Source organism: Tyto alba, unplaced genomic scaffold (assembly GCF_018691265.1).
Source record: "Tyto alba isolate M040663 unplaced genomic scaffold, T.alba_DEE_v4.0 Super-Scaffold_40, whole genome shotgun sequence".
NCBI classification, from domain to species: domain Eukaryota; kingdom Metazoa; phylum Chordata; class Aves; order Strigiformes; family Tytonidae; genus Tyto; species Tyto alba.
This window is the reverse complement of record NW_024881316.1, coordinates 11,050,641-11,070,343: the sequence shown is the minus strand read 5'-3', so window position 1 is coordinate 11,070,343 and position 19,703 is coordinate 11,050,641. Positions and strand designations below refer to the sequence as shown.

General features: G+C 45.4%; 1 protein-coding gene across 15 annotated transcripts; it reads right to left on the bottom strand.

The window, feature by feature from the left end:
* Window positions 1-358: 358 nt before the first annotated feature.
* CNR1 (cannabinoid receptor 1) lies at window positions 359-19,484 on the bottom strand. 15 transcript variants are annotated; one of them, XM_042803415.1, is made up of 6 exons: window positions 18,079-18,333; window positions 17,856-17,982; window positions 16,069-16,199; window positions 15,469-15,512; window positions 11,438-11,530; window positions 359-5,903 (listed from the first exon to the last, which is right to left on the bottom strand). In XM_042803415.1, exon 6 carries the CDS (start codon window positions 5,840-5,842, stop codon window positions 4,421-4,423), a length of 1,422 nt encoding a protein of 473 aa, XP_042659349.1. In that variant the 5' UTR covers window positions 5,843-5,903; window positions 11,438-11,530; window positions 15,469-15,512; window positions 16,069-16,199; window positions 17,856-17,982; window positions 18,079-18,333; the 3' UTR covers window positions 359-4,420. The 15 variants fall into 15 exon arrangements, with proteins under 15 accessions (XP_042659349.1, XP_042659350.1, XP_042659354.1 ...); XM_042803416.1 differs by lacking the exon at window positions 16,069-16,199; XM_042803420.1 differs by lacking the exons at window positions 15,469-15,512; window positions 16,069-16,199 and adding an exon at window positions 10,941-10,996.
* Window positions 19,485-19,703: the final 219 nt, after the last annotated feature.

The following is a 19,703-nucleotide window of genomic DNA, read 5'->3' as shown; positions in this document are numbered from 1 at the left end:
TTGGGCGTGTGGGACTGCAAAGATATTACAACCCTTCCTTTCAGTTATGGATGAGCAGTGGTGGAAGCACTTTAGTGTGCCCCGTAGGCAGTGGCATGGCTGAACTGCACAGCTTTTGTGCATCCCCATTGGACCACTTCAACAGCACCCCCTGCCCCCACTGGTATTGCCCAAAATTAGACTAACTTTTTGTTCATCTCAAGTCTTTGATTATGTTTACAAGCCCCCAATAACTATTTAGGCCACCGCTGCTCCTGGAAGCACTATTTTAGTTTGTATTCCTTTCTTCTGCTCTTTTTGTTTTTCTGAAGTATATGGGTTTGTCTTAATGTGACATCTTTGTGCAAACATATGCATCTGAGGAAGGCAAAAGAGATTTATTGCATTTTGGCTAATACAGAGGAAAGGGGAAATTGCCTACATAATGAAACAGGAGATTCAGTTTTAACTATGTAATTTCTCTCTTGTCTCCATAGTACTGAATACACAAATATAAAACATATAATCTACCTCCTCCTTCAAACATATCAACGTACAATTAAAACCCACAAAGCTTGACAACCTGTTGTCAAGTTGTTTAAGCAGTTGTTTCAGAATCTGACAGACAAACTTATAAACAAAACGTAGAGCACCAGATTGTGGGATGAGGCAGCATCATCACGTGGCTTCCTCAGTTAACTCAAAATTTGGAAAACAAAAAAGTAGAGGAATACTTTTTCTCCTTGAATAAATAACAGTTTAATTACATTATAGAAATAAAATATGATATGGTAGGAATACACTGGAAATCTTACAGAAATACTATTCTGCTACTGGTAGGTAAATGGTCAAAGCTACTTTTCATGACAATCTGAACAGTACTTGTGTACAAACTATTATACAGGTTGCTAATGAAAAATATTGCAGCAGTTGCAAGGATGTTACCAGCTCAAACAAACATCTAATGATACAATATTCTTCTAAGAGGAAGTAATAATGTTAGATTTACAGACAATAAAGAGTTATGTTCTCCACTTTGAAACACTGGAAATAAAAAGCTCAGGTAATCCAATTTCTTTACCTCATATTATCACAAGGAAAGATTTTCCTTTCACTATGAAACAGCATCCCAAGAGACCCTGTAAACAATTTATTCAAAGGTAGTATTTGAGATGTCACAGCAACTTCAACAATTGTCCTAGTCTACAATTACAGGCTTTTTAGGCCACTGCTTGTACAGATGACTTTTTTATTTTTCACTTATTTACATACATTCAACCCAGTAACAGCAGGTAAAATGCGCTGTCTATCTCACAACAGACACACTAAAATTTTCATCGAAAGGCCAGTGCAAGAAGATGTGGATAGTGATTGCACAGCATCAAGGAGATTATATTATACAAATATACAATTAGACTGTTGAGAATCTAACTCTGCACGCATGTGACATAGATGGTTTTCTCAGTAGATACACAACACTTGGAGTCGGTACGCATACGTAACTGCAACTATCGTTGGTTGGTTGATGATGACGGTGTGGATGGCTGTGGAACACAGTATTGTTTGTTTGGCTGTGCTATCACTAAGTGAAGGTAGGCAACTGAAAATTAGGAATACCTAAAGCTGAAGTTTAAGTACAGTTTATCTTGGAACGGCAGCAGATTTTTCTAATGAAAGATAAATTCTACTTAGTGCACAACGTGTAGGGAAATTGTTGCCGCCTCTTTAATAAATGGTTCTAAGTGAACCAACACAGTTCCCAGAGCTTTAGGAAAACTCATTATGCAAATGAAGATACTGATAATAGACAGTAACATTTCACAGGATGCTATTTCTTATTATATCAGTAAGCACCAAGTTAAGTGCCAAGACAGCCCCATTGTCCCATGATTTATCATGTAAAATTTAGAACTTGAATGCACAACAAAAGTCCACGAAGTTTGCATTTAATTCACAAGAAGTGTGTTTCAAAAATGGCTCTTAAAATACCTTTACATTTCAAACAGGCTTTCCCTGCCTCCTCCAAGAGGACTGCTTTATGATGGACTAGACCTAGATATGAGAAAGATCTTTCAGGAGGACTCGCACTTCCCCCAGGGATCATCTGTAATCTGCCAGTTTCGGCTGACTGCTGCAACCCCCCTCGAGAACAGGGTGCCCTGTCCTACCACCCAGGTAAGCTGCAGCGGAGGGGAGGAAGAAAATACCCCTGTGTCTTCCAGCTGCTGCTCAGCACCTTGCCTGATGAAATCTTTAAATGTGCCCCCCCCTCACCAAACCTGAACTTGCAGCCACTTACGCCTCCGCAGAGCCACTGGCTGAAATCGGCTGGGCCCTCTGTGCTACCGGCTGCTCTGGACTGCACTGAGGTATCAGAAATGCCATGGGGACACCACGGTGGCCAGAGGCCGAGGGCTGCCACCCCCCTCTCCCTCCCTCCGAAACCCCGAGGACAGGCAGCGGGGCAGCGCGGATTTGGCTCCACTCGCCCGGTGGCACAGAGGGAGTCACCCCGCTTGTGGCAAGCGTCAGGCAGCTAACGGGCTAAGCTGCCTTTGCAGCTATTTTGGCAGAAATCAGCCAGAAGGCTGAAATAAAAAAAAAAAAAGCAAGGGAGCAGAGAAGAGGACCCCAGACCTTCTGAATCAGAACAGAATTACACAATATCTATGCCTCAAAGACTATCCAGTAACATGCTCCTTGTGAAAGTCCCAGGCTTCAGAACCAATTCCACCATGGAACAGTCACCATTTTCCTTCAAAAACTTCTTCCTCGAAGCTGATAGTGTCAAACCTTGTCATCTGTATCCTGGTTTCACAGTGAGACTCACCTCACTGCAAGGAATCAGATTTGAATACTGGCGGCCTTAAAGCAAATTATCATTTATTTCTGGCTTTCTCAGTTTTCAGGAACACCATCAACAGCCACTGCAGTTGTCAGTGCGGGCTCATGCCATGCTCAGCCTCTTGTTTCCCCTTATTCTCAAGTACAACTGAAAGGTTGCTTTCTCTAGCACGTGGATACACCTCTCAGAGTAGATCGGGATGTTCTTAATACGGTACTTTCATCAGTAATCAGTTGGAAGAACGCAATTTTAGAAACAGAATTCATGTGCAAAGCGTGCAACAAGAAATACAGTTTACATTTGGTCATAGTGTCCTATCTTAGTTATGCTACCATGACTCACACTGATTAGTATACTTACACACACACACGCACACGCACACGTACACACACATAGATATTTATTTATATACACGCTCACACAATAAGAAAATGTCTAAGTCTGACAATATTTCCTCCTCTTTTAGTGAAGACGGGAGTTTGGCATCTCAGGCTCTGAATCTGCTTAAACCTGGGATACAGGAATGCGACACACTTCAAGTATACATTGACTGCACAGTGATAACATCGCACATTGAGTCTGACACATGCTGTCTTCAGTGGTCCAGCACCAGCACGTGGCTTAAAACCAGTTGCCCATTAAAGGAGCCAATATCCGGGACCTTCGCTTTTCAGTGTTCGTATTCACACAATGCCCAAGAGCAGGGCAATAGTCTGTACAACCATAAACATCCTTCTGTATAAACGCAGTGGTATTTAAAAGTCAGAACCAGTGCATTCCTCTCTTACATTCCTCCTCTATTCCTTTGTTGCTGTTACTCTCGTATGCATGTGAAAATAAAAGGTAGTGGGGAAATAATTTTAGTAGAAGAACACAAAGCCTCTCCTCTAAGTCCACAGAAGACCACTAAAAGTGTAAAATTTCCAAAATAGCTCATAGGAATTCTTCAAATACAGTTAAGTGTTTTCAATGGGGTTTACATATCACGTTTCACATTATTTCCACGGAAGTCTACCTTATCACTTTGTTTAATCAGACAAATATCAATAACACATAATAAAACAGCATACAATTCACAGGACACGACACGTTTTACGAAACCTCTAAAACTTAGCACTGCCGCTTTTGGAAAAAAAATCAAAAACTCTTATTACTTACAGACATGAAATACACTTCACATTGAAATGAACAGCATGATTACAAGGCTTTTTTTCATATTTGATGGTATTGGTTTAGGATGAATTAGTTTTCAATTAGGTTTCACAATTTTTCTTCACACCCCCTAAAGGAACCATTGCTAACCTGTTATTTTCTCTGTGCTCTTTCTGGAAACTTACCATTATTCAGTAAACACTTTTTGAGAAAAAAAAACCTTTTGAAAATTTAGCTTGAATCCCTAATTGTAAAACCTGAAGAACTGGCTGATGGTAATGCTCTTAACACAATCATTGCTCAGCTTACAATGACAAACCAAAAAAATATTACAGGAGGGTACAAACACGTTAAGCCACGGGTTTGGTTTTCTCTGTTGTTGATTTTTTTTTTTTTTTTTTGTTAAACTAACTCCTTTTCTCACAACGCTGAGAAGTCTCTGACTTACAACGCTTCAGCAGTCGTGTCTGTGGAGACAGACATTGTAACTTTGGCAATCTTAACTGTGCTCTTAATGCAGCTCTCGGCAGCCCTGTGCACGTTCCCCGCGTTGTTGGCGTGTTTGTGCTGGCAGTCAGACTCCATGCTGTTATCGAGGGGCTGCGCGGTCCCTTCGCAGGTGGGGAACATGCTGCGGAAGGCGTGTCGCAAGTCCTTGCTCCTCAGAGCGTAGATGATGGGATTCACTGTTGAATTCAGCAAACAGAGCATGCTACAGAAGGCAAAGACAGTCTTGATGAGCTTGTTCATTTTCCCAAAGACATCGTACACCATGATGGCGAGGAGAGGGCCCCAGCATATGATTAAAACGACTAGGATAAGGACCAAGGTTTTGGCTAACCTGATGTCCATACGAGTTTGATCAGGCCTAGTGATCTGTACCTTACCATCCTCAGTAGACTGAATGATGATGCTTTTCTGCGTGCCCCGCTGAATCATGCGAACAGCGTGGCTGTGAGCCTTCCACAGTATGTACATGTAGGCATAGACAATGAACAGCAAGAGGACGCTGGTGACCCCGATCCAGAACATCAGGTATGTCTCGTCGATGAGAGGGAATATGTCCGAACAAACGGAATTGAGCTTTTTGCAGTTCCAGCCGAGCAGAGGAAGAACGGCTATTACAATAGCAATGGTCCACATCACACAAAAAGCTACGACAGCCTTTGGTCGGGTAACAATCCTTTTGTAAGCCAGTGGCCTGTGTATAGATATGTATCGGTCTATTGCCGTGAGGAAAAGGCTACCTACAGAGGCGGTGAAGGAGGCTGTAACTCCACCCAGTTTGAACAAGAAGACGTTGGGGCTGTCCTTCCGGTGGAAAACATGAAAATCCACAAAACTGTAGACAAAAATCACGCTGCCCAGGAGGTCAGCCACAGCCAGGCTGCCGATGAAATGGTAGGAGGGTCTACACCGGAGGCTTCGGGAGTGGAGGATGACACACAGGACGAGGAGGTTCTCCAGGACTGTGAAGGTGCCCAGGGTGAGCGACAGCACGGCGATGGCCAGCTGCTGGCTGGGGTTCAGGATCATAAAGCACTCCATATCCATGAAGTTCTCCCCACACTGTATGTTCTCTTCATTATCCTTAAATGTAGACAGGGACTTATTGTAAAACTCTGTGATGTTGACCTGATCTGAGGGAATAATGCTCAACAGGGGATCATCTCCGGCAGTCATTTTTTCTTGGAAAGGATCACCCCTGAAGGAAGAGAGAGGGAACTTCTGGGGGTAGTAACCCAGCTTGGATGCCATGTCGCCTTTCATGTCTTCGTACTGGATATCGTTGGAGCCCACGTAAAGGAGATCTGTCGTGATTGTTCGGAAAGTTGTATCTGCGAGGCCATCTAGGATTGACTTCATAACCCCAGTCTTGTTGGTTTCAGAGAGGCTCAGGGGAGGGAAAAGTGCATCCAAGGAACTCCTAGAAGGGGAAAAGATCAGACTTCATTAAGATAAACAGGGAGACAAACTCCACAAACAACTTAGTTGAACTGTGTCAAACAAAATCGACCTTCCTCTTGTATTCAGTGTAGGTCTTTGCCACGTGCAGGAATCAGGGTGAGTTGAGCACTTAGAAAGGAATCACCTGGATTTCACTAAAACTGAACTACACTAAGAAGTGACATAAAAAATGGAGGCATGGGGAATTGAGTATTCCACAGGAAAGTAATTTTCATTTCTCAACAAAACCTTCCGAGTCACTCCACCAGACAGATATTTTTCTCTAGACCTCAACTTGGCTTCTGATTGCAAAGTACCTTGCAGACCAATATTCCTTGGACTTGCTTCATTTAGATAATACCATGTGCCACTGCAGGAGCAGCATTAAACTGAATCATCACTTTCACTGCTTTTCTTTTAAAAGGAACTGAGCATTTTGAAAATCTGACAACAGAGAGGGAACGGGTAAAGAGCACTCTAAGTTCCAGAGTTCACCCTGTATGCCTATATATTCACATTACCCTGTTACAGCACTCTGAGGTCTACTAACATCATGAATTTGTTATTGCAAATTTATTAGCAAGGTATTTAATCTACAAATATAGGGATCTGGATATAGCTTCATTATTCTATCCCTTCCTTCTGCTATGCAAACCAAGGTAACTGGGATGTTTGGGCTATATGGGGGAAGGTGGATTGTTACCCAGCCCTGTCCAAAGTTTCAGGAAAGTTGACCATCACTGCTAGGTCAGTGAGTGCATCAGTGATCCATTCTGTGTAGATCAGAAGCCTCAACCAGGGCAGTTCACCCTTGCCTAGAAAAACATGGCATCAAGTTTGGGTCAGAGTGCAGCTCTGGCCAAAACTCCAGGCAAAAGGGACCAGGAGCCACTGCTCCTGCGCAAAGCATGGAAAAGTAACTCGTCCCACTGGGACACCCTCAAAAGCATTCTGTTCCCTCAGAAATGGGGAGCCTACCTGAAGGTCCCTGGGTAGCTGGTGGTCTCTGAGTCCCATCACGCTCAGCCTTTGCTCGTGGATGGTGATTAATTGCAGGATGTAACTCCTGGCCAGGGTACCCTTGGGAGAGCACCCTCATCAGCATCTGAGCATCTTATATGCATCAATAGCTAAGACAGGTCTTACCGCTCTTCTTATGCTGTGCTCCTTTATATAACTTTGCCCATATAACCTGCCTTGAATATGCACTGAACATCTGCTTTAGGGCCCCTTTCCATTGCCAGAGTGGCTGAGAGTGGTGTGAATGTAAATAAGAGCCAGAATGATTGCTTCGGTGTGCTACAGCTATTCTGCATCTGCTGTGGGACATCTCAATGATTACATCGGCAACAGGAGCAAAACCAAGCTTCTTCACGCTTTTAGAACGGAGGAAATTATTTGTGACAGATGTCCCAGATGCCATATATAGGCTTGTACTGACTTAACCTGTTCACTTTACACAGCTGACAATGAACAGCCAGAAAGGCCACGAGAAACTAACTGCCAAAACCCAGAGTGCTGATCACCTCAACTCCTAAAGAGGAGACCTGCACAGTAGGTACTACAGCTCAGTCTTCCCATGAAAACTTAAAGAAAGAAGAAGAGGTTTCCTCTCTACAACAATACCAGTACTTAAAACCAGAAGAAATCATGAGCATTTCCAAAAGAAGCAGAGATCATCTGGCTGATGAGGTATTTATACTGCACTTACATATAGCATCTGAACACTTGAGACTTTTCCATAGTTCTTTAAAGTTCTGCATTTGATTCAGCAGGCCTGGACACTGAGTGTTAAAGGGAATATATGAACCTGGACCTCCAGAAGACACTGCAATTTCAGTGTTGCAAACAAGGATGAGTATAAACAACCCTTACTGGGTTAGTCTAACACACAACACATACTGGCTGAGTCCACTTTTGCAGACATCATTTGCTCAGCAAATAACATAATTATTAGACAATATTAAGGAATTAAACTTTGAGGGTGCGAGCAGTGAGGGAAGGAAATGTCACTGAAGCACACGATAAACATGAACAGCAATAATCTAATATGTAAGATACTCTTCTTCCAGAAGGTGCTTTACAGCTGTTCCTAGCAGAACTTGCAGATGTTACATGTTGCAAAGATGACCCTGCTGACAACTGACAAACCTGCTTTGGGTGAAATCTGGCAACTTTAAATTTGGCATTATAACAGCAGCTTAAAACCAGAAGTGAAGAATCTGTTATTCATTTAAAAACTACCCCAAAAGTATTAAATAAATCGAGTAGTCCTATCAACATGTAAAGATGGCTGTGGTATTCTCTGTTATTCCAGCTTATTTCTGACAGAAAAAAGACAACCATTCTAGTGATTAAAGCCACAGCCCCATGTCGAGAAGATTATGTTTGAGTAAAGCTTCAAAAATTGTATGCAACTGCTCACTTCTGCTAGACAGACAAACAAATTGTTATGAGGTAGCTGGTCCCTGCTGGAGTCATGTTAAGTACAGACTTCCTCAGCATAAGGTGCAAGCCGCCGTGCAACCCCTACCTTTGTTTGAAATACAAATGAAAGAACACGAATTCCTGCGTGCTCTTTTGAAGGTGGCAGTGAGTTATGTGACAATATCACTATGCATGCATATGCTATGTTAACAACATGGTTAATGGGATCAGGAGAGGCAAGTCTTACTCTGAATTTCAATGATTTTTTTCCCTCTGTATTTTTACATTGAGATTATTACAGTAATTTCCACCTTATTGTCTCTGCAAAGAGAGTTTTCTCTGAGAGTACTTGGGAGTTCATTAGCGGTGTAGTTTAGGCTTTGGGGGATGCAGCTGACATTAATCTTGTTTTTGTTTGCTGCTGGGAATATTATAATTGGAAATTTCTAGCAGTTTGTGTGCATGCACCTATTCAAGTAGCAGTTGATTTTTATTAAAGTTGCAGTAGAACAGCTATTCGCTTGATCGGGAATAGCGCTTTAGTGGAATTTCGTTTATTTCCATTTAGATACTAGCTTGTCCCAGTATAAGAAACACACTGAAGAGATCAGCGAGGTTTTTCCATGGCTGTCTAGTGAAAATGAGACTGGACCTTTAGCACTGCGGTTATCACAAGAGTCCCAGTCCCAGTCTGAGGTGTTGCATGGTTTCACACAGACTGAAAAGCCAATGGCAGCAGCAGTGCTCTGCTTCCCGATCTTTCGTTCGGTCAGGTGCACGCGCCAGTGCCGCACAAATTTTGGCTCCGAGCTCTTCTGTCCAAACCTGGAATGGCGAGCCGGCGCTGCCCACAAAAACGGGTCACCCCACTCCGCCCGGCCACACTGCTCTTTGCAGCTGGCTTCAACACAGCCCAAACCCACAGTGCCCAAGACCTGCCACCATCTCTGCACGAAATACCCTGGGAGCCTCTGTGGCTTCTCACAGCCTTCCTACAGGACAAGGGTCCTCCGCACAGATCCCTCCTCTCAGGATGGGGCTGGGGTGACGGCCGGGTGATGCAGCAAGGTCCCCTCGGGGGCAGGGTGGCAGTGAGGGGGAGCTTCCATGCCCTGCTGAGGGACAGGCTCCCTGCCCTGCCGAACCCAGCGTTCCAACAGAGCCTCCGGAGCTCCCAGCTTCACCCCTTCCTTAAACCAGCTCTGCTACCTCACTCACTTCAAAACAGCTTTGAAAAAGAACTGAAACATTGATTAACAATGAAGAAGAGCCTGTGCTGATGCCAGCACTCAAAATTTTTGATGTATTTCCATGACTGCATGCAGCGATTCACAGTAAGTAATGAATTATGATTACGGATAGGGATTAAGCAATAGATAAGAATTTCAAGCATCTTTTACCTTGAAGATGAAAACCAGAAAACCCATAGCTGAACACCATTTTAGACTTTACTCCCATCGACTGGGGGCTGTTGATGGGCACTGCCAGACCAGCTGTGCAAAGTGACTGCCACTAGATGGAGTGGCTTTTACAAACACGCTGCGTAGCTGTCTGCAGAGGCCTGGATTCAACTTCCTCTAGCCTTTTTTTCCAGCCCGCTTTACCTCAAACATATGAGGTGTTAAACGTCAGCTGAAGGTTGAAAAACACAACTTTGTAAGGCTTTGCCCTCAAAGCTAAAAACTGAGTTAAGAGTTCAGGGGGCAAGTCTTACTGCTGCCCTCCACTGTGTGGTTCCATATAGCCTTAAGGGAAGCTTGGATGCTACCAGAACATAAAGACCCCTTAGGTAAAATGTAAAATATAAAGTATGTAATACATAAAAGGCTGGCAATTCATCTTGGGCAACAGGGAGAACTATACCTCCCCTGGACTTCTTGTTGGTCCACAGGACCAGCTCACTCAGGGAACCACAACGTGACTTCATTGAAATGCTATGACCTATCTTCTCCTGCTGTTCTGGGGGAGAGGGAAGGCTGGGAAGTTTTTAATGTCTAAAAAAAGGGCTGAATTTACTATAATTTTCAAACCAGGATGATTGATAGAGCAATTTCAATAGCCTGAATAGAAACAGTGAATATTTGCGTTCTTCCTCGTAAAGCAATTATGAGCAATACAATGATGCTACTGATAACTGCAAAAATGTTGACGTAGCAAGAAAAGGAATTAAAGCAAGAAAGAGAAATCCACAATCAAACCTTTCTAGCTTCTATTTTAGAAAATATTTTGATTTCCATGTCTATACATTTCTTCAATGATACCCACAGCTAATTAAGAACAGGCTAAAGGACAAGTAGGTATAATTGAAACACAGTTTTTGAATGCACAAAAATATGCAAATGAATTCTCCTTGCTTACACATTATGAGGCTTTTAAGTCCTTCAGAGAAGGGCTTTATCTTCTGCTAAGTTTGCATAGTGCCCAGTACACTGGGTCCACAAAGTACTACCACAAGAGAAACAGCAGTAATTTATACTCATGTGTAGTCAGCTGAAAAAGTGTGAGAGAAATGAGATCTGCCATAGTAACTGTTGGCCTCCAGGAATTAGAACTGTCCTATAAAATGAAAATTTATATGGCTAATAATTACCTTATCCATATGGCGATGAACAATACTGCTTCGAGGGCAGAACAAGGTTTCTAAGCCTTGGAGAAAGAAATGTGCAGTCTGAGAAATGGCACTCTAAGACTCAGTAACACCAAGCAAGGGAAAAACACGTCGACAAGAATGTGAAAGCAATGTTATCCCTACCCTATTTACTGTTTTACTACTCCATCTTCAACACTGTGCTACTCCTAGGCTATAAATGGCAAATATGCTGTCACTCCTAATTCAGGAAAACTTGCATTCACTTCACTGGGAATTTTCTCTGTGTGAGGGATGGGAAAGGAGCACAGACAGCAGGAGAGGAGCAAACGAGGGATGCTATCTTCTAGTTACAGAGAGGCACTATCAGCTGTTGGGTAAACTAGGGCATGCGAGTACTGAACCAAATTTTGTTCTTATGTAATGTGAGATCCTTGGCAAGTTGAACCCTAATTAGCAAGAAACCACAGACACATGGTTATTTATGTTAATTAACATACCGTTTGCACACTAGCAGGATAGCGGCTGGGTTGTTCTAATCTGGGGGCAAACTGCCCCTGTGTGACACCCCCAAGCATCCATTAGCTGACAATCTGAATGACAAAAACAAACCAAGGGGGAAAACAGAGCATTAATCAGTGAACAATAATGTTTTAAAAAGAAATAACATTGTTTCCTCCCTCCAAAGTTTTGTTGTTGAGATGTGTGTATCAGCTTTAGCACAGGTGACCTGCAGGCACAGAGAGAAAGGGGCTGGCTGTGCCTTACCTTCCAAACATCCAGGGCATATGTGTGTGTCTAAGATCAGAGAGGATCAGAGCGAGGTTGAAGTCCTGCTCTGTTTGGTGCAGGTGAAGGACCCGAACGTTGCTCTCCTGCGAGCCACGTGAGCCTGCTGGCAGCCTCTCCGTTCTGCTGCCGGTCTCTAAACTGATTGAGCTGTTCCACATTGGATCAAGAGTTTAACATCCAGATATAAAGGCACCAACTGACATTCCAGCAGGCAGCCTGCACGCCTGGAAAGCAAGAGGCTTAGAAAATCCTTTCTCTGAATTACGCAAACCAAGGATGTGTCTCCCACATCCCACCCAGCCGCAGGGCGAAGAGCAAGGGCAGCTGCCCCATCTGCCCATGAAAAACCCCCAGGGCTCCTGAGTTCACCAGAAACCCCTCAGCTTGTGAAATACAACCCCCTACACACACATCTCCTACCAATTTGGAAACAAGATGAAGTAATGTAGTCGCAAACCAGCAAGGGGACAGTCAGGGTCACGTTAATGGGAAACTACAGCTACCTGGTCTGCCAGGCTTTTGGGAGAAAGGAAGGAAGGCAGAGGTGGCTACCTTAAAACAACATGGAATTTTAAGATCTTCCACAGTTTACTTTATATGTCTTAATTTCATCTAAAGACAGAATTTCAGGAGAGGATGAAGAGGATTGCTGAAGTGTTGAAAAGCTCAGATGAAAGGGAAACAGCGAAGTAAGAGTGACCTGGTATTTGCTTAAAACCAGCTCCAGTTTAGGGACCCGTTTCCCAAAACAGCAGAACGAACAGGTAATACAAAAACTTTGACACAATGCTATGGTATTTACATTTTAAAGAAAATGGAAGAGAACTCATTAAGCTGGTCAATTTTGAACTCTCAAACTTTTTCACAAAAGGGTTTATCTTTGATTTCAATATTCCAACAGAAATTGCTTTATTTCCAGCCATTCTCTAATGCCAAAAGGTGCAGGCACTTATTACTCCTGAGCAGAACTGACATAAATGTTAAATGGAGACAGAGAAGCCCAGCCAGGTGCAAAAGAGGTGGGGGCTGAACACTCAGTCTCCTGGAATTACCTAGAAGAGACAGCAGCTTAGCACACAATGTGTAGTTGAAGGGAGAGAAGTCGTTTGAAAGAGCAGAGCAGGACATAAAAGAATCAGGCTCCGCTGGATGCTAAACGCCAAAGGTCCCCAGAGGAATGTAACGCCTAGAGGATGAAACTGAGGGAAAACCACATTTATTAGGGAAAATAAAATAATAATAGGAAAAGAGATAACCACTCCAAGGAAACAGCTTCCATGTAATGGCCAAAGCAGAACAGAAAAGGCCAAGAATTTGTTGCAGCAGAAAACATTAGTGAACTTTATTGAAAGAGTTAGAGACAGAAAGGTAGCAAAAACATCAGGCTCGAGGGAGAACTCTCATAAACTGCACAGAGTGCATGCCTGCCTCCTACTCCCCCTGCAACAAACTGTGCCCGTAAGAAGTTTTAATCAAAGACTTTGTAAGATAGCAAGGAGATGCTGAGAGCAAAGGTAATGCGGGTTAAGTGACTGGTGAGAAGGGGACTGGGAGGAGAGAGAACTACTGTCCTCACACAGGGAATAGGACGTCTCCAGGTGAGACGGGAGCAAACCAGGGAAAGGTAAGAGAGGAAGACCCAATGGAAGGAGCCCCTCCTGGGAGTCAGGGATGCAGATTTTAGGGGAAAGATGAATTGCCCTTGTGATCAGCTTGGGGAAAGCAGAGCAGGTGAAGGAGAAAGCCCGCAAGAGAAAACCTCCCTCCTCTTCCATGCTACGTGAACTTCAGAGACACCTCTGTAAGCTGAAGGATATGGCTAGTGGGATTTTCAGATCTCACTGTAAAGAAAGAACTGACCCACTGCTCTGCAGGCAATGACTTGCTCTTTTGAAAGTCCGTTTCTGATCTGTATTCAAATGGCAAAGGGAGATGCGGAGGGCTCTGAGAAGCCATCCTGGGTAAGGTCACAGAAAAGGACAGCACTGTATGCACTGACACATGGGACTGAGCTGGGGACACTCGGGAAAGATCAGCTGAGCAAATCTGCCTGGGGACATTAATAAAAATCAAGCTGCTCAAGGAAAATGCAGCACGGGATATGGACCTCAGAGGTGGAAAGGAAGAGAAAGTGCTCAAATGGAGCCACTGAGTGCCCCGTACAGCACATAAACACCGAAAGGGAAGAGGTGTTTACCGGTAATGACAGAAAGTTAGTGCACGGAAGGTCAACAACACATTGCAAAGCAACATCCCTCCTACCTCTGTCCTCTGGAGTCTACTTCTCCCAAAAATTTTATTGGCAGTCCTCAGAAGCTAGGGCAGAAAGACTTTTCGTAAACGCGATGTCCCACTCCATCAGCATTAGCGAAGGATGAAAATACGCACTCCAATTAAAAAATGTAAAACATTCTTTCATTTCTGGAGCTGTCTGGCCTTTCACAAAATTTAAATAAGCTCAGATAACTCTCTTCATTCCTACATTCAGAATATAATGATATTCAAATATACTGCCTTCACACACACAAACAACTTGTGAAATTATTTGCCAGCATATTAAGCCACTACACCAGATTGCTTGGCAATGGTGCATGTCTTCGAAATATGCAGATGCTTTTCTTTTTTAAAAAAAGGAGAGAGAGAGAGAAGAGGAGAAGTGAGAAAGAGTTACAGTAGAATCTGATATCCAAGTAGCCAGAACAACAAATTGCGGAGATACTCCAGCCAATATGATATCAGATTTGGAGAAATAGTTAAAAGATACTGAGGGATGAGTTATGACTTTTTATTTGTGTGTGTGTATCTATATATATATATTACTATGCATAAACTTACAGATAGACATACACAAACACATATACATGCCTAGAGGAACAACTAAAGTCTCACAAACGCTGCAGTAGTGTTTGTCATGTGTAAACTCAAATTCCTGGTGCCAGAGGACAAGCAGACAAGCTAGAAGTGTAGGTACAAGAAATATAGGCAAGATGACTGCTGAATATCTTTTTGAATTCCCCTGTACACAGCCTTCCTGAGGAAAAGCAAGAATCTAAACCATGTATATCTGTCACTGAGATCCCTTAAAAATTATTTTGCACGTATATACACAGATAGGTACCTATATACACACTACAAACCTGTGACACCTAATTTTCCAGGCACATGCATAGTCTGGACTCTAGTACTGCATTGTTTAAAAGAGAGGCAGAACTGACTAAAACCAGTTGTTTCCCAGAGCATGTTTCACATATTCACCACAACGGGAAGGTGAGAGCCCCCTAAGCCCCCAAGCACAAGCTTTGAAAGGTTTCCTAAAATGCATAAATATGAAAATTAGTCCAGTGAGGGCTGAAAGAGAACTGACAGTGTTCCCTACAGAACCGTTCCTGCTCAGTACTTTGTAGTGAGTAAGCACACCTTTCTTAAGAATATACAACTGCCATAAAGCAGCTTAATACAGGATGATGTACTATTTGAGTCCATCTAGCCTTGATCTACACAAACAAGACAATATCTGAAGCGTGTAAAACATCCAGTTTCACCAACAGTCCAGCCAAAGTATAAGGAGCGACACTATACTAACACATGGAGTAGTGAAATTTTATCTGTAATTTGGATGTGAGTAGCGTTGATGAAAAAATGATGTTCCTACTGAAGAGAGGCAGAACCAGGCTTGGTGTGTGCACCACCATAATGCCCCTGCATGAGGCACAAACGGCAGAATAAAATGTGCTCTAACCTTATGTTGCGAACCCAATCATTTTTCATGGGCAACAATGGCACCTTCGGGAAAAAGAAAAAAAAAAAAGTTCTTTCTAACGAGAAATTGATTTATAAGTCATTATAACCATTTCAAAAGGACAGGTCGTGGCTGGTTTCAGCAATCATTAACAAAGCCATGCACTTTCAAAGAGCCTGAGTTCTGGCGGGGAAATTCTTATCCCACCAACAGCAATCAGATGTGCACTTTTTGCAACAGTACACATCAGTTTAGAAATGGAGACATAAAGAGCAGTACTGAGAAGACAGGTTGTCACATTTTTAACTTTGCATTAATAACAAATGCTGTTGCTGTCTATTCTGGCACATTTGCAAGCTTGCTTTTAAGTACGAGGGGCTGGCATGCATTTCCACTATAGACAGGAAAACAAGAGCAGCCTTGTTATGATTAAAAGGGTCTATTTCCCTCTGCCTTCTGTCTTCTGTGTCCATCTGCACAGCTGCTTTGAACTTGGCCAAACCCCAGTGTTGGGGTCGCCCGCAGTACATATTTTAAATCAGCAACAAACTGTGTGAATTTGCTGCTAGGAAAGAGAAAAATCTCCCAATTCTCACTTACATGGCCAATGAGTAGTTTTGTAGAGTATTCATTATTTTACACAGCCTAACCTATTTGCGAAATTGCAGCAAAACATATCTAAACTCATGTTCTGTTTCAGGAGGAAACTCGGATAAAGCCAATATAGACATCTGCGAAGAAATGAAGAGAAATTACTGTTGAGAAAAATTAATTCTGTGGGTGCCAACATAGCCAGCGGCATGACCAGAGAGAGGTCACAAAGTTTGCATCAGAGAAGCTACATGAATTTCTCTTAAAACGTGCAGAAGTAGACAAACTAGATGAGTGAAAGACAAATACACGAGTCCTGAAGAACCAGGAATGGCAATGTATTTGTAAAATTATTGGGCAGTACTACCTAAGTGAATATATGGGTTTGGGTTCTCCCTTGCCTCTTAATCTCCTCACCTACCTCTACTCAATAGAAAGGAAAGCCACCCCAGCTCTCCCTCTCTAGCGCGTAACACTTTCAGCACCAAAATTCCCAGTGGGATGACAGTCCGCAAGCATTTTGGGACAGCCACATTAAAGGCTGGAAGTCAGAAATTACTTAAAAAAAGAAAAAAAAAAGTTATTTCATTTCTAAACTTCCGTTGCCCAATCAGAAACCTGTGAATAGAGAAAGGGAAAGAAACTCTTGCATTGGCTAAGACCTTGCCATTCCTTCAGCAGAGCATGAAAGCCCTTAATGGGGTCCTTTATGCAACTGAGCTAACATAATTCACCAAAGAACAACAGCCAGGATCAAAGGCACACACCGGCTCATCCTCACGACACTATAACCTGCTTCCACCTTCATCCTGAGTTTTAGATGTATTTTGATTTGATTACTGTGGGTTTAGGTGTTACTGAATGGTTGACGAGCTAAATTCCCAGCAAATAGTGGATTTCTCTACCTAGCCAACTTTATTTCCCCCCCTGGCAATAGATGCCTGCTGGCTCAGTCAGTTATTGCTTTTATCAATTCTGCTTTAAAATGTTTTTATTCAAATGGTTCTGCCTCTCATTCCAAAGACCAACAGATAATAAAGCAAAGCTGTTCCTGGTTGCTACAAAACTAATTTTAACCTCAAGCAAATCGGGAATTACACATTCATCTTCTAAACTGTTTAAAGCTGTTACGTTCATTTCTTTTACGTCTGATTTAATAAACTCTGCCTGCATAATAAATGTTCCTACTATAGTCACAAGGTTTTTCTCCTTTCTCGAGAAGGGAAAACCTATGCTGGCAGTTGATATGGGGAGTAATCCGAAAAAAATTAAGCACACCCAAGTAATTTTTGCAATGTTGCACATTTTGTTATTAAAAATCATGTTAAATATCACTCTGATCTTTTGCATGATCTTGGTACATGTGAACAGCAATGCCACCCCCAGCAGAGAATGCTATATTCCTTTAAGAAAAGGTGAACAATAACAATGAAAACAAGACGATACATCTAAGGGGGAGGAAAAAAAAGAAAGAAACATTACTACACCTTTAACAGGTCAAAAAAGCCACACCGCTTTTTAAAAAAAAAAAAAAAACAAAACAACAAACTTGTAGATACTCATGAAGGAGTATTTTGCTATCTGACTCTATGTTATATACGCCCCTTTATCTTCTGAAAGAAGAAAACATGTGCTGAAACTGTTAATATGAGCATTTGTTGCGATACAGAAAACAACACCGATGGTAATTTTAGAGAAAGAAGGAAAACTATGGACTTCATCTTCCGACACCATTTTACTTAATCAAACTGAAATCACAGTAACGAGCTCTCTCCCACCAAAGGCTTGGTACATACCTCATCCAGGGGTGTTCTCAATGGAGATTTGCAGACGTCTTTGAGACAAAAAGATGCCCATTTAATATAAGCCCATCTGGTTACTCAGAATTATTTCTCAACAGACGAAGATTTCACATGACAAACACTGCGTGAAGTTTAAAAAGCTCACTCTTTTTCGGCTGTTTTCCCCCCAGAGCTCCGAATTTCAGACAAAAACAAACCAACCAACCAAAAACCCTACCGGGATATTCTGGAGATGCTGGATGCCTAAGTGACATCTTCTAACGGAACATCACTGCGCACAAAATCACGAACCGCCTTTTATTTCGGTTGCAGCCTCAACGGCTGAGTTTGGGGCGGAAAAGTGCACAGGAAAAGGGGGCTGGACGCCACCCGCTGTAAATCACCCGTGGGCTAGGACGAGGGGAGAAGTCTCCGATGTCAGATAAGGTCCTGCGGGAACCGGGGAGGCAGCCAGCTCCGCGCACAGAAGAATAGACCGTAACGCCGGCAGCACCCCGCACCCCCCCGCCCGCTGCCGGGTCCCCCTCGGCAGCCGGGGGTTCCCCCCCCCCCCCCCCCTCGTCCTCCGCCCGGGTTCCCGAATGCCAACCACGCACCTCGGACCCCACGCCGTTCCCGGGTGGCCCCCGGGGCACCCTCCAACTCTCGGCGGCCGCCCGGGGCCGTGCCCGGGGCGAGACCCGCGCTCCCCCCCCCCCCCCCCCCGGCCCCCCCTCCCGGGGAGGGGATGCTCCCGCCGGCAGCCGCCTCCCCGCCGGCCGCTCCGCCGTCGGGGCATGCGGTGTCAACCCCCTCCGGAATACCCCCCCTACCCACCCACCCACGCCGCCAACAAACTTTGAGGGGGACGTACGGCTACCGCCGCGCCGCCCCCCCCCCCCCCCCCCCACGCCCTCCGCCCCGCGCCGTCCTTACCCTCCGCACGGCACCGGCCGCGTCCCCCGCCTGCTCCGGCCGCGCCGACCCCCGGCAGGGAGCGGGAGCGCCGCCCCGCCCGGGCACCCCGGCACTGGGGAGCGCCGAGGAGGCGGTGCCGGCGAGGGGAAGGAGGAGGTGGGAGACTTCTTCCCCCCCCCCCCCCCCCCCCCCCTCCCCTCCCGGCTGCCTCCCCTTCTTCCCTTCCCTCCCCTCGGCACCTCCTCTCCGACCACCGCCGCCGCCCTCGCTCGCCGGGCTCAGGCGGCGCGCCGGGCACCGCCGCCCCGCCACCTCTCCGTGTGCCGCCCCCCGCCACCCCACCCCACCCCAGGCCACCGCCCCCGGCCCTCCTCCGCCTCCGCCACCGCCACCGCCACCGCCTCCGCCCGCCGCCGCCTCGGCAGCGCGGGAGCCGCCGGGCGCCCGGCGCGGCTCCGGCACACGGCGGCGTCCCCCCCCCCACCCACCCACCCACCCCGCGCCTTCCGCCCCTCTCCGGTCCCATTTATGAAGCCCGGCTCCCATCACGTGTCAGTGTGCCTTTTGTCCCGGCCCTGGCACCGGCGGAGGCGCCCCGCACGCACGGGCAGCGCCAGGGGAGACGGGCGGCAGCGGCGGCCAAACTTCGCCCCGGAGGGGAGGGACGAGCCGGGGCGGGGGGGGGGAAGGGTGGAACGGACACACACCGCGGCGGCGACGAGCGGGCGCCGACCGCCCCGTCCGGGCTGGGGCCGTTCGCCCCGCGGTGAGGCGCCGCGCGAGGGAATCGCCATGAGCCCCGTCGTGGCGGCGGCGGCGGCGGCGGCGGGGGAGCCGGGCCGGGGGGAGGCGGTGCGCGGGGGCCCCCCGGCCAAGGGTGGCAGGCGGCGCCTCCCCCGGCCCGCGGGGGCGGACGGCGCCTCCCCGCCGGGGGACCCGGCCCGG